Genomic DNA, 14,708 nt, shown 5'->3' on the forward strand with positions numbered 1-14,708 from the left:
AGTGATACTTTGAAGCCAGTGGAGCTGTGTCTGGGCCAGGTTCCCGTAGCCAGCACAAGTTCTTTTACTTAGGGGAGCAAGGAATAGAGAGGGCTAGGGGTACATGCATGATGGCTGGACCTGCTGCAGGGCACAGCGGAGTGAAGGTGAATCTGGGCGGAGGAGGCTGTGGGTGGAATGGAAAGCCAGAGAGGATGCCGGGAAGAAGGACAAGCTGAGGAGGGGCCTGGAGCATGGTTGGTGGCCAGGGAAGGCCTGGACACACCTGAGGAAAGATTAAGAAGTTTTTTTGTTTGTTTGTTTCTCCTTTTGCCACTTAAAAATATTTCCAAATGTATCTCTAAGGGCTAAGAACTCTTTTTATATTTATTTATTTATTTATTTTTTGAGATGGAGTCTTGCTCTGTCACCCAGGCTGGAGTGCAGTGGCGCAATTTTGGCTCACTGCAACCTCTGCCTCCCAGGTTCAAGCAATTCTCCTGTCTGAGTGTACCGAGTAGGTGGGATTACCGGTGCCCGCCACCAAGCTGGGCTAATTTTTGTATTTTTATTAGAGATGTGGTTTCACCATATTGGTCAGGCTGGCCTTGAATTCCTGACCTCAGGTGATCTGCTTACCTTGGCCTCCCAAAGTGATGGGATTACAGGTGTGAGCCACCATACCTGGCCCTCTTTTTTTTTTTTTTGAGAGAAGGATTCTTTTTAAACAAAACCTTAACATTAACATCATTACCACATCTAAAAAATTAACAATAATTTTCACCAACATCACTAGTCAGTGTTCAAATGCCCAAACTGTCTCATGAATTTGTTATTATTTTGTTTGCTTTGCAGTTATTTATTTTTTCAAGATGGAGTATTGCTCTGTTGCCCAGGCTGGGATGCAGTGGCACCATCATAGCTCAATGTGGCCCTGAACTTCTGGGCTTAAGTGATCCTTAGCCTCCCTAGTAGCCGGGACTACAGGCATGTGGCACCATACCTGGCTAATTAAATTTTATTTTGTTATTATTATTTTGTTTTTGTAGAGACGTGGTGTTGGTCTCACTATGTTGATCAGGCTGGTCTCAAATTCCTAACTTCAAGTGATTCTCCCACCTCTGCCTTCTAAAGTATTAAGATAACAGGCATGAGCCACCACACCCAGCCTGCAGTTATTTTGTTATTCAAGTCAAGATGCAAATAATTGTAATTGGTTGCTTCTTAAAAAAACTCTATAGGGAGGCCGAGGCTGGCGGATCATGAGATCAGGAGATCGAGACCATCCTGGCTAACATGGTGAAACTCCATCTCTACTAAAAATACAAAAAATTTGCCAGGCATGGTGGCGGGCGCCTGTAGTCCCAGCTCCTCGGGAGGCTAAGACAGGAGAATGGCATGAACCTGGGAGGCAGAGCTTGCAGTGAGCTGAGATAGTGCCACTGCACTCCAGCCTGGGCGACAGAGTGAGACTCTGTCTCAAAAAAAACCCCAAAAAACCAAAAAACTCTATAGATACCCACCAATCCTCCACCAGCTCTCTGGCACGCTCTGTCTCTCTCTCAAAATGTATTTGTTGGGGAAAGCTGGCCATTTGATCTCTAGAGTCCTTCATCATCTGGGTTTTCTGTTTGAATTTCTGTGGTACAATTAACATGTTCCTCTGTCTTCTGAGAGTAAATTGGTCTAGGGAAGGTCTTGATGGAGGTCAGATTTGTTTATAGGGGGTTGCTTGTCTGCATTGTGAAGAACACCTGGAGGGGTGTCCGGGAACTCCGGGGCCCCTGAGGAAGCTGGGCAGTGGCCCTGGGGAGGGATACGGTTTGGGCCTGAGCTGTGCGGACAGAGGGCAGTCAGGAAGGAGGAGGAGCTTAGCAACCTAGATGGGTGTCTGGTTGACTTTGGGGGAAGGTAGAGAGAGAAGGAGGGAGAGGAGGAAAAATCACAAATTCCTCTCAGCACCAGAGAAAATAGACTTTTATTTTTATTTGGGGGACCACAGAAATTTTTTGCCCTAATGTTTGATCATGAAAGCTTTCAAACATATAGAAAAGTTGAATAGTACAATGATCACCACCACTGAGACCCAATAATTAACATTTTTCTAAATTTGCTTTATCTATGTATGGGCAAATAAATAAATACATACACTTTTTTTCTTGTTAAGAGACAAAGTCTCACTCCGTCACCCAGGCTGGAATGCAGTGGTGCAATCTTGACTCATGGCAACCTCTGCCTCCTGGGTTCAAGCGATTCTTGTGACTCAGCCTCCCAAGTAGCTGGAATTACAGGTGTGCCCTACCATGCTTGGCTTATTTATTTATTCATTTATTTTTGTAGTTTTAGTAGAGTTTCATCATGTTGGCTAGGCTGGTCTGGAACATCTGAACTCAGGTGATCTGCCTGCCTTGGCCTCCCTAAGTGCTGGGATTACAGATGTAATATATATACACTTTCTCTTTCTCTCTCTGCTAAATGATTTGAAAGTGAGATGCAGACATCATGATGCTTCATCTGTCACTATGTCAGCATAGATCTCCTAAAAATGACCCTCCCCTCCGTGATCATTAGTGTTACTAAAAAAATGAACAGGAATCATATCAACAAATGTCTGGCAAATGTGAGCTTGTGGTATTTATTGAGCTCCTGCTGTGGGCCAGGCCTGGTGCTTGGCTGAGTCCCACTGTCTCTCACTTGACCCTCAGAACCACAGGCAGTACTTTACACAGGAGGAAAGGGACTCAGAGAGGCAAAGTGACTCACCCAAGGTCACACAGCTCTGTAGTGTGATGGTCAAGGTGGAGCTTGACTGGAACGCAGGCCTGTGTGGCCATTCCCACTGCGTTCATGGTGGCCCCTTGACCAGCAGGCCCCTTGGAATGGACCATTCCTAGACTTGGCCAGGAGACTGTCATTTGAGAAAGAAGTCGGCATGGCACTCTCCATGTTCATGAGCTAAGGCTGACGAACCTTGAAAGTGAAAGGACCTGCTGGAGATCACACAACCATTGAGTGGGGCCAGCCTTTAGCCTCCTGCCCCTCCTCCCCACGGTCCATCAGCTGGGCACCCTCTGCCGCCTCCATTAGGCACGGCCCAGGCTAGGAGGCTCCCCTGGGGATTCATTTGGATGTGGGGATCATTCTAGAAGAATAGGTTGCAACTGGAAAGAGTGGGGCTGGTGCAGTCAACAGAGTCAGTCTGGAAGCCTGGTGCTGCCAGTTTTTAGCTTGGTGACCTTGGGCAAATGACTTCACCTCTCTAATGCTCAGTTTCTCCTAAACCTACCTGCCAAGCTTATTCTGAGGCTCCAATGGGGCAGTGCACAGTGCCTGGCACCTAGCAGGCATTCTTTAAATGTTTCCATTTCTCTCCCCGCCCTTTGTTTATAGCATCTTGCCCTTACTAGACATTCAGTACATGTGGAATGCGTTAATTCAGTCAGCTACCCTTTATGGGACACCCACCCTGTGCCATGTGCTAGGCCTTGGAGAGTCAATGGGGAGCAAAACACATGGCCCTTACCCTAGTAGAGCTTAAGAATTGTGGGGGACAGAGGTCAGTCTGCCAGGAGAGTGCTGCAGGGTGGGCCTCTGCAGGGCCTCTGTTGGTGGGTGGGCCTCTGCAGGGCCTCTGTTGGTGGGTGGGCCACTGCAGGGCCTCTGTTGGTGGGTGGGCCACTGCAGGGCCTCTGTTGGTGGGTGGGCCTCTGCAGGGCCTCTGTTGGTGGGTGGGCCTCTGCAGGGCCTCTGTTGGTGGGTGGGCCTCTGCAGGGCCTCTGTTGGTGGGTGGGCCACTGCAGGGCAGGGAGGGCTCCCCTGAGGAGGGGACCATTGAGCCAAGTGCAGAAAGAAGCACAGGCATTAATTGGACAACAGGGAGTAGGGAACGGGGGAGCAGATGAGTGCAATCATGCTACTTCTCTCTGCCTCAGCTTCCCCATCTGTGAAATGGGGTGCTGACACTATCTTGCTGGCTGGCTTTGAGGACTTGGTGACATCGCAGATGTGAATATGCCCTGCAAACCATGAAGTTCTCCTGCCAGCTCCCCACAAGAGAGGCGCTGCAAGTATCTGAGGCCCCTGTTCCTCACTCTGGCCCCTCTGGAAGGCTCACCTCCTGCTTTCCTCTCCCCAGTGTTGGACAAGTGGTGAATATCAAGGCCAAGGTGAACCGGGCCTTCAACTCCAGCATGGAGGTGTGTGGGGTGGGCACTGCTTGGGAGTGGGTGCGTGGGTGGGTCCTCTACCTCTTCTATCCATTCTTCTCCCTGCAGCCCAGGGCTACTCACCCTCGCAGGGCCCTGATTAGAACAGCAGAGTTCTGTAATGATTGGCAGAGCAAGGGGAATCCCAAGGATCTTCCTGTTCCAAATCCCGTAACACAGACAGGAAAATCGAGGCCCGGGAGGGGAAGGGACTTGTCCCAGGTCACTGAGCTACATAGATTCCAGCATGGGACTTGACTTCCAGGCCCCTGAGTCTTCACATCCAGCCTCAGCAGCCTAGTGTTTGTGGGAATGGAGGGAAGGCAGCAGGAGCACCTGATCTTGGAGGAGGAGCTGGGGCAGGAGCGTGCTGGGTTGGCCCATGAGCTTGCCTCCCACAGCCTGTCTCCGCATCTGCAAAAGGGAACATGATTCCTATGTGGCAGAGTTGTTGAGTTAATGGACTGCTGGTGATGCCCAGGGCTCTGTGAGCTGTGGGGGAGGGCTCTATTTCCTGCCTATGGACTTCAGGCCCAGGCAACTTCACCAGCTGGGCCCGTGGTTCCTGACGGAGCACTGAGGCTGGGTGACGTAGTCCTGAGTATGCCTCTGGGCACCCCATAAATGCTCAGGTACTCCCAGGTGCCTGTTCTTGATCTTTTATTTTTATTTTTATTGTTTTTTTGAGATGAGGTCTTACTCTGTCACCCAAGCTGGAGTGCAGTGGTGCAATCATAGCTCGCTGTAACCTCGAACTCCTGGGCTTTAGCAATATTCCTGCCTCAGCCTCCTGAGTAGCTGGGACTACAGACATGCGTCACCACACCCAGCTAATGTGTGTGTGTGTGTGTGTGTGTGTGTGTGTGTGTGTGTGTTTTCTTTTTTTTTTTTTTTTTGCAGAGACAGGAGTCTCACTGTGTTGCCCTGGCTTGTTTTGAACTCCTGGCCTCAAGGGATCCTTCCACTGCAGCCTCCCAAAATTCTAGGATGACAGGCCATTGAGACTGGCCTATCCTTTAAATGTAGCCAACATTCTACCTATAGTAAGCCCTGTTGTAGACATAGTCTCATTTTAATCCTCTCAACAATCCCACAAGGGTAGGTCTGATCACTCCCACCTTGTAGATGAGGAAACTGAGGCCCAGAGAAGGGAAGTGTTTTGCCCAAGGTTTCCCGGGGACCCAAGGGCAGAGTCAAAACCTACCTCAGATCTCTGGCCTCCCAGACCTGGTAGGTGGTGCAGAAACACCGGAGGCCTGGGCTGGGCTGGGACTTGCTGTCTGGCGGAGCTGTGGGCCTTCTCGCTGGTGAGTGCAATGTTGTCCCTCATTCCTTCGCCCTTACTGTTCCTCTCCAGGTGGGCATCCAGGTGGCCTCAGAGGACCTGTGCTCTGAGAAGCAGTGGAATGTGTGCAAGGCCTTGGCCACCTTCGTGGCCCACCGAGAGATCACTAAGGTAACTGGGTGCACCTGGCTGCTGGACGCTGCTCAGCGACCTGGGCACCTGCCATGGCAAGTCTGGATCAGGGTGGTGAGGTTGGGGGTTGGCAGAGGGGATGAGGAGGGACACAGCAGGAATCCACAGCTCCCAGAGGAAGGCCCACCCCCCATTGCATTCGGACCCCCAGCCACCTCCCTACTCCTTTCCCCCACCTCTCCCTGTGCTTCTCCAGCGAAGATTCTTCTGGTCTCACCATTCTGCATATCCTACAGTGACACTCCCTATCCTCTGAGCCTTTGCCCAAGGAAGGGACCTGGGTGGGAGCTGGAGGATGAATATGTGTTAGGTCATCGTGGAGGCAGGAAGATGGGGCAAAGAGGGAGGAAGCCTTGGAACTGAGCAGCAGCCCAGGCCTGCCGTGTGCTAGCCTTGGGCATGGGATGGTGCTGGGGACAGGCCCTTGTGCTATTTCAGGAGACTTGCCCTGAGTGTCCCCCACCCTGTCCCCTGGCCGACAGGTGAAGCTGAAGCAGATCATGCCACGGACAGAGGAGGAGAAGATGGAGCACAGTGTGGCGGCCGAGCGCCGGCGCATGCGCCTTGTCTATGCGGACACCATCAAGGATCTCCTGGCCAACTGCGCCATTCAGGACGGTGAGCAGCTGCCAGCCGTGCATGGGGAGGGTAGCTGGAGTCCTGCATGGCCTCTCTGCCCCGGGTCCCCACTGGGCAGAGGCAGGAAGGGAGGCTCCGGGGACTTCCACCCACTGGTGGCCCTGGACCTCTCTAGCCCTCTTGGCCCTGAGGTCTCCTCTAGGGAAAGGGAGTGTTTGGGCCTCTCTACCAGCTCCCAGGAACCATGAAGCTGCAGTTAGGTCATGTGGAAATCCCTTTTTTGTCCACAAAACACATTTGGGTCTCCAGAAGCCAAGGTGTTTGGGAAGATAGTATTGAGCTACACCTTGAAGACTCTGTAGGATTTTTTAAAAAGCATATATATACGCTTATGTATATGCATCTATAAAAAAAGCATATATAGGCCAGGCGCAGTGGCTTATGCCTGTAATCCCAGCACTTTGGGAGGCCGAGGTGGGTGGATTGCCTGAGGTCAGGAGTTCAAGACCAGCCTGGCCAACATGGTGAAACCCCATCTCTACTAAAAATACAAAATTAGCTGGGTGTGGTGGCAGGCACCTGTAATCCCAGCTACTCGGGAGGCTGAGGCAGGAGAATCGCTTGAACCTGGGAGGCGGAGGTTGCAATGAGCCGAGATTGTGCCATTGCACTCCAGCCTGGGCAAAAAGAGCAAAACTCTGTCTCAAAAAATAAAATAAAATAAAATAAAAAGCATATAAAAACATACATAAAAAGCATATATATATGCTTATGTATATGTGTGTGTGTATATATGCATACACACATAAGGTGTGTGTATATAAAGATATAAAATAAAAAGCAAGACTCCTTTCTATCCCAGAATCCAGATCCTCTCCCCAGAAGCAACTACTATTACCCATTTTAGGGTATCTTTCCAGAAGTATTCCCTGCATATCTAAGCATAGCATGTATTATTTAGCCCCTGAAAAGGGGCATTCAGTACATACTGTTCTGTATCTTGTAGTTCCCCTGAGAAATATATCTTGGGGGTTGTTCTATACCAGTACAGAAAGATCTACTTTGAATTGGGTGGGATTTTGACAGGTGGGATATAAGGAAGGGTTCTTGACAGAGGGCACAGCCTGGGCAAAGGCCCAGAGGGGAGACCTTGGACTTGTTTACTCATCTCCAGAATGTTCAAATTTGGGTCTTCCTTGAAACCAAAAGCAGGCGACTTTAGGAGAAAATCTCCTCGGAGTGGGGAGAGAGCAGGCAGAACTTGCAAAGCCCAGTGGAAGCAGCAAGCTGTGCCCTGAGTTCCATGTGCCCTGGTTATGCTGGGCTTGGAGGCTGGAGCTGGGGAGGCCCAGCTCTTCCTACAGTCATCAAGTCCCCCTTGATCCATCCATCCCCTTGCAGCCTTCCTATATATCTTCTGTCCTAACAGCCCTCCCACCTAAGAATCAGCTCAAGTGCCTTTGCCTGGCACTGGGCCTTCTGGCTGGCCACTCAGCTTCACTGGGTACTGTCTCTTGACCCACTGCAGCTCCTGCTAAGCCACAGGCCCCATTGCCCTGTGAATACCCTCCCCGTCCTGTCTCCAGACCTTGGCTCAGGCCACCCTCAACTTCCCCTCCTGTCTGCCCTGACCCTGTCTGTGGCATCTCTGAGAGTCTGCAAGCCAAGCCAAGGGCAATGCCAGCTCTTTGATGGACCCTCCCTGAAGAAGTCTCTCCATGGGAGATGGGAGACAAATGACACCGCCTTGGATTTGGTGGAGCATGCCAGCATCTGCTGCCCTGAAGCCCAAGGCCCCATTCACTGCCTGGCCTCTCCTACTAAGGATATCCTAATGCCGTTGCTGCCAAGGATACCAGGGCAGAGGGCGGGGAAAAACCGTCCTTTTTGAGAGCATATTTACTGGAGCCAAGCACTTTGTGATTATTATTATTTTTTGAGACAGAATCTCACTCTGTCACCCAGGCTGGAATGTAGTGGTGTGATCTCGGCTCACTGCAACCTCTGCCTCCCAGGTTCAAGTGATTCTCATGGCCCAGCCTCCAGAGTAGCTGGGATTACAGGCGCCTGCCACCATGCCCAGCTAATTTTTTTGTGTTTTAGTAGAGACAGAGTTTCGCCATGTCGGCCAGGCTGGTCTCGAACTCCTGGCCTCAAGTGATCTACCCGCCTTGGCCTCCCAAAGTGCTGGGATTACAGGCATGAGCTATTACGACTGGCCTTGAGTCAAGCACTTTGTGACAACAATAACATTTCATCTTCACACAGTCCTGTTGGGTCGGAGTTCACATCTGCCTTTACAAATGAGGCAACTGAGGCTCAGAGGGATTACTCGATTTGCCCACTGCCATGCAGGCAGTCTGGAGTGGAGCTGAGACTCAGACCAGCTGTCTTGTCTCAGAGCTGGTGATGGGTCCACGGCACTGAATGGGCTCATCTCTCACCCAGGGCCACCCTCTGCCTCATGTGCACTTGGTGCCGAATAAATAAAAGAACCTGAGTGGGGTGGAGTGGTGGGGGTCTCTGGGCTGCCTGTGGGGAGGGGCTGCCCTTGGGAATGTTCTCACCTCCCCGCTTCCCTCCCTCACCCCATCCCCGGTCAGATCTGGAGAGCAGAGACTGCAGCCACATGGTGCCAGCCGAGAAGACTCGTGTGGAGAGCGTGGAGTTGGTCCTGCCTCCCCATGCCAATCACCAGGGCAACACCTTTGGGGGCCAGATCATGGCCTGGATGGAGAATGTGGCCACCATTGCAGCCAGGTGAGGGCAGAATGTACTGCCTCTGCCTCCCCTCCTTTCTCCTCCTCCTCCCCTTGGCCACCTCCCTCTGGAGGGGAAACCCCAGCTTAGGGTTGGCATTCAAGGCTTCAGAAGCTTGGCTGTTCCAAATCAGATAAAGAATTTTTGTGAACTGACTATTTCTTGTTCTACTCAAAAAGCTCTCATCTTTTACGTGGGAAACAACAGCTCTCTTGGCCTGGCACTAGATCCTCCCCTTGATCTGGCCCTACCTGTACTCCTTCTAGTATCTATGTTCCCTTCACATCAAGCCATTTGCTGCTCTGTGTTGCCATCCTCCACTTTCCCAGCCCCTGCCTTTGCCCCTGGTGTAGGCTCCTGCTGTGTTTCCCCTACTCTTCTTTGTCTGCTAATATCCTGCCCACTTCCTCCATAAAGCCATCTCTCCCTGTTCCCTTCCTCCAAGGGGTGAAAATTGTTTTCTCTCCTATAACCTCTGTGCCTGTCTGGGGCTTGTTCTACCCTAAATATCAGGGTGTTTTTTATAGTTATGGTAACTGACCTTCACTAATTGACACTCTCACACCTCCATGACTTTGCTTTTGCTGTTCCCTTTACCAGGAGTGCCCTTCCCAGCCAGGCGGATTCCTCCTTATTCTTTAGAGCCTGGCTTCGATGGCCCCTCTTCCAGTTTAACCTGTGGGAGACAGTGCATAAGCAATGCTCTTTTGGGCAGCCTTGGCTATAAGTGCAGGAAGATCCCAGAGGAGGGTAAGAGGCTGATGGTCAGGGAAGGCTGCCTGGAGGAAGAACACTTCAGCTGGGCCTTGAATGCCAAGTAGCTTTGGGTTAGGGGAGGGCTTCTAGATAGTAGGAACAGCAGCTACCAAGGTATAAAAGTTGGAAGGAAAATGGGAAAGGGGTTTACCCCAAACCCTGCTTTCTTCTGTCTCCTCAAACTTGGCTCCTTTCCCACCATGCATAGACCTCAGTATTCTAAGCTATGAAATGAGACTTCAGTTCTGTGCCTCTGAGCAGAACTGCCACTGGTTTGGGTGGCAGTGGGTGGGTCAGAATGTGTAGTTCCAGGCTGGGTCTGGGGATGGGACTAGGGTAGAAGGCCGGCCCAAGCTGGCCTAGTGTGGTGGCTCATGCCTGTAATCCCAGCACTTTGGGAAGCCGAGGCCACTTGAGGTCAGGAGTTCAAGACCAGGTTGGCAACGAGGTAAAACCTCATCTCTACTAAAAATACAAAAATTAGCCAGGTGTGGTGGTGTGTGCCTGTAGTCTCAGTTACTTGGGAGGCTGAGATGGGAGAGTTGCTTGAACCCGGAAGGTAGAGGTTAGAGTGAGCCGAGATAGCACCAGTGCATTCCAGCCTGGGCAACAGAATGAAACCCTGTCTCAAAAAAAAAAAAAAAAAAAAAAAAAAGGCCAGGTGCAGTGGCTCATGCCTGTAATCCCAGCACTTTGGGAAGCCAAGGTGGGTGGATCACCTGAGGTCAGGAGTTTGCAACCATCCTGGCCAACATGGTGAAACCCCGTCTCTACTAAAAATACAAAAAATTCGCCGGGCATGGTGGTGGACGCCTGTAATCCCAGCTACTCAGGAGGCTGAGGCAGGAGAATTGCTTGAACCTAAGAGGCAGACGTTACAGTGAGCTGATATTATGCCATTGCACTCCAGCCTGGGCAATAAGAGTGAAACTCCGTCTCAAAAACAAAAAAAACAAAAAACAAAAAACCTGGCCCAAACTAGTGGCTAAAGCACTGAGGGCATTCCTTCTGTCTCCCCCTCCAAACCTCCTCAGTCGGCTCTGCCGTGCCCACCCTACGCTGAAGGCCATTGAGATGTTCCACTTCCGAGGCCCGTCCCAGGTCGGCGACCGTCTGGTGCTCAAAGCCATCGTGAACAATGCCTTCAAACATAGGTGAGGGTCTGGGATGGGCGCGGCCAGGGTCATTCGGGGCTGACCCTAGAAAGGACCCTACTGCAAACCATCCAGGAGCCCTTTGGCCTGCAGACAGGGTCTAAATCCTCGCCCGGCTCCTGGGTTCCTTCACTGTCTCTGAAATTCAGCTTTGATGTTCCCTTCTTGGAAGCCTTCCCTGGCTCCCAGTCCTGCCTATCCCTGGCTGGGTCAGGGACCCCTCCTGTGGGATCCCCCAGCCCCTGTCTCCCACTGTCTCAGATCAGTGTCTCTGTCCCTCTCCTTGGCTCCTGGCTCCAGGCCTGGACCGCTATATGCTCAGATCACAGGGCCACTTCTTGCCAGTGTTTGGTTGTTTATCAAACCCTTTCCCACACATTTCCTAAAACAATTAGTCTACAGAGTCGTTGCCTTTGCAATGAATTCTGATACCTACTCCCATGAAAACTGACTTTAAATAAGTAAATTTTTTGAGAATTTCAGAGATCATTATTTAATCATTAAAAGTGAGGGATCAGAGCCAGGCTGCCGGGTTCGAGTTTGGCTCCACCTCTTACTGGCTCTGTGACCTTGGGAAGCAACTTAACCCTCCTGAGTCTTGGTTCTTTCACCTATAAAATGGGGCTCATCACAATGACCTCAGAGTTATGAGGATTCAATGAGCTGTTGCTAGTAGAATGCCAGAGAAAATGTCCGGTAAAGATCAGCCATTGCGGCTGCTCTTACTATTACTGTTGTTATTTGCAGTCTGACTTCACGCATTCTGCCGCGGTGCAGGGGAAAAGCCCTTTCGTAGGAGCTGTGAAGCCTGGTTTTTAGCAGATTCCAGGAATCTGGAATCCTTGGAAAAATTATTGCCCAGTTCTAGGCCTTGGTTTCCCCATCTATATAATGTCCACATTCTGCAATTATAGAACTTCCCAAGTGAGGGGGAATGGTGGTAGCTATTTTATAATTAATAAAGATGGTAAGTGACTGGGTGCAGTGACTCATGCCTGTAATCCCAGCACTTTAGGAGGCCGAGGCAGGCAGATCACTTGAGGCTCAGAGTTCAAGACTAGCCTGGCCAACATGGCGAAACCCCGTCTCTATTAAATAAACAAAAAATGGGCCACATGTGGTGGCACACACCTGTAATCCCAGCTACTTGGGAGGCTGAGGCACAAGAATCCCTTGAACCCAGGAGGCGGAGGTTGCAGTGAGCTGAGATTGTGCCACTGCACCCCAGCCTGGGTGACAGAATGAGACTGTCTCAAAAAATAAATAAAGGAATAAAGAAATAAAGATGGTAAGATACACATGAATAGCAGCAACTGAGCTGTTGGAAGCCAGGCTGCCACAGCACTTGTAAATATGCACATGATGAACATTTTCTAATTAGGCTGTGCACCTCCACCTCCTGGTTTATGTCCTCATGCCCCTTCGTGGTTTATGATGGCATATTTATACCTTTGCTTTCTTGGTTGCCTCCTCCCCCGGCCGTTAGCCCACGAGGCATGGACTGGATGGGTTTATTCACTCCCGCATCCTCACAGGGCCGGACACACACAGGAGGTGCTCTGTAAACATTAGTGGAGGGTGTGGTCCCAGGTATCCTGTCATTGGGACTCTGATCCAGGTTGCTGGAAGAACTGCAGGAGTGTGTGTGCATACGTGTGTGAGTGTGTGTGTGCATGCGTGTGTGTGCGTGCATGTGTGTGTATGTGTGTGTGTGAGTGTGTGTGTTGGGGAGGAGGCATGGCCCATGGGAAGGTCTGTCCAGGTTGGAAGCCGCACTCTTTCCCCTCAGCATGGAGGTGGGCGTATGTGTGGAGGCCTATCGCCAGCAGGCTGAGACCCACCGGCGCCACATCAACAGTGCCTTTATGACCTTTGTGGTCCTGGACGCAGATGACCAGCCCCAGCTGCTGCCTTGGATTCGGCCCCAGCCTGGGGTAAGTGGGACCAGTGCCCTGCCCCACCAGCAGCTCCCCTCCCCTCCCTCTCTGCCTGCCAGCCCCCTACAGCCTAGAGGCGTGAGGGGCCCACCCTACCTCTGTGCTGGGGCACGGCCAGCTCTGAGTGTCCTGGCTGTGAGCCCCGGGATGCCGCTTGTGCAGGGCGGGCTTGTTCTGCCTGACAGAACTTGGAATATGTGTGGGTCTGGCTCGGAGTTGGGGATTAATGGACTGTCATGAGCCACAGGGTTGGGAGAGTACTGGCTTTGGAGTCAGATGTGGGTTGGAACCTCGCCTCTACCACATTCAAGTGATGTCCCCCCGAGCTTTCAGTCCCCATGTGTAAAATGGGCGCATCTGCAGTCCCTGCCTCACAGGACTGTGGGGCGATAGATGCAGTACTGACTCCATGCCTGGCTGCGTCCTGGGAGCAGTCAGGAGGATGGTGAAAGCCACGCGAGGGGCACGGGAAGACAGTCAGGAGCCTGGTGCAAAGGTCCTCTTTAACAAAATGCTCCCTGTGCCTCCTGTGGGCCAGGCCTTGGAGAGGCCGCTCCCTCGCTCGGGGGAGGTCCCCTGCCTTCCAGAGCTTAGCGTGAGCTGTAGAGTTGGGTAGAGCCTCGGGATCGGGAGCTGGGGGTCACAGCCACAGCCGCTTCCCAGGCATTTTCCGTGTCGTGCTTGGGACTGGGGGACGTTAGATGTGGTGGTAAAGAGGGTGGGCTTGAGGCAGGCCACTGGGGTGCTGATCCTGGCCTCGGCCCTTACTCCTGTGGCCTTGGCAAGCCCTCACCCTTCATTGTCTCAGGTTCCTCCTCTCTAGAATGGACACAGCACTAGCCCCAGCCTCAGAGGGTTATTTTAGGATTTGGTGCAATTCCGCATGGAAAGGCCTTGAAAAGAGTGGCTGGTGTGTAGCAAGTGCTCAATAAATGTGGACTGTCATTACCATTGTGAGGGGCCTGTAAGGATCCCATTTTACAGAGAAGGAAACTGAGGTCTGGCCAGGGGAGATGGTGTTCCCAGGTCACTCAGAGTTTGAGGGGAGCTGGGGCTACAGCTTAGTTTCCCACTTTCCTGGCCAGGAGGTTTTGATTCCAGCTGCCCCAGTGACACCTGAACTCCACGTTAGGGCTGCAGAATCTCCTTGGGCCCTGGGGGATGGAGAGGGGGCAGGACAGAGGGTTGGGGTAGCTGGTTGCTCCTCCCACAGCACAGCCTATCCCGACTTCTTCCCCAGGATGGCGAGCGGCGGTACCGAGAGGCCAGTGCCAGAAAGAAGATCCGCCTAGACAGGTGAGCAGGGGCTGAGTAGTGGGCAGAACGCTCCACTGACCCCAGGGCGCTCGCTTTTCTTCAGAGCTGCCTGTGCGCTGGGCCCTGGGCCAGGCCCTTTTCATCCTCTCGTTTCGGTCTCATTACACAGCTGTCTTCTGGCCTGTTGTACAGGTGAGGACGCTGGGGACAGAGGGGTTAGGTGGCTTGCCCAGGGACACACAAATAGCATCAGCAGAGTCAGAATTTGAACCTGCCGATTTTAAATCCTGTGTTCTTCCCATTGATTCTGATGCCCACTTGGCAGATGAAGAAACATTCAGAGAGGAGATGCAGTTGTTCAAGAGGTACAGCCACTTTGGGAGGCTGAGGCAGGCAGATCCTCTGAGGTCAGGAGTTCAAGACCAACCTGGCCAACATGGCAAAACCCCGTCTCTACTAAAAATACAAAAATTAGCTGGGCATGGTGGTGGGTGCATGTAGTCCCAGTGCACCTATAGTCAGGAGGCTGAGGCTGAGATAAGATAATCACTTGAACCAGGAGGTGGAGGTTGTAGTGAGCCGAGATTGTGCCATTGCACTCCAG

The 14,708-nt window shown here is 51.9% G+C and overlaps 1 protein-coding gene across 1 annotated transcript in view; it reads left to right on the forward strand.

Moving 5' to 3' along the window:
• The window catches only part of ACOT11 (acyl-CoA thioesterase 11), a 61,260-nt gene that overhangs the window by 38,549 nt on the left and 8,003 nt on the right, over positions 1 to 14,708 (forward strand). Inside the window, exons 4-10 of the mRNA XM_025396747.1 lie at positions 4,115 to 4,175; positions 5,542 to 5,640; positions 6,144 to 6,279; positions 8,844 to 9,000; positions 10,791 to 10,910; positions 12,700 to 12,844; positions 14,088 to 14,143. Coding sequence (XP_025252532.1) covers positions 4,115 to 4,175; positions 5,542 to 5,640; positions 6,144 to 6,279; positions 8,844 to 9,000; positions 10,791 to 10,910; positions 12,700 to 12,844; positions 14,088 to 14,143 — 774 coding nt within the window. The remainder of the gene's footprint in view (positions 1 to 4,114; positions 4,176 to 5,541; positions 5,641 to 6,143; positions 6,280 to 8,843; positions 9,001 to 10,790; positions 10,911 to 12,699; positions 12,845 to 14,087; positions 14,144 to 14,708) is intronic.

This window comes from Theropithecus gelada, chromosome 1, assembly GCF_003255815.1.
Source record: "Theropithecus gelada isolate Dixy chromosome 1, Tgel_1.0, whole genome shotgun sequence".
In the NCBI taxonomy this organism is placed as follows: domain Eukaryota; kingdom Metazoa; phylum Chordata; class Mammalia; order Primates; family Cercopithecidae; genus Theropithecus; species Theropithecus gelada.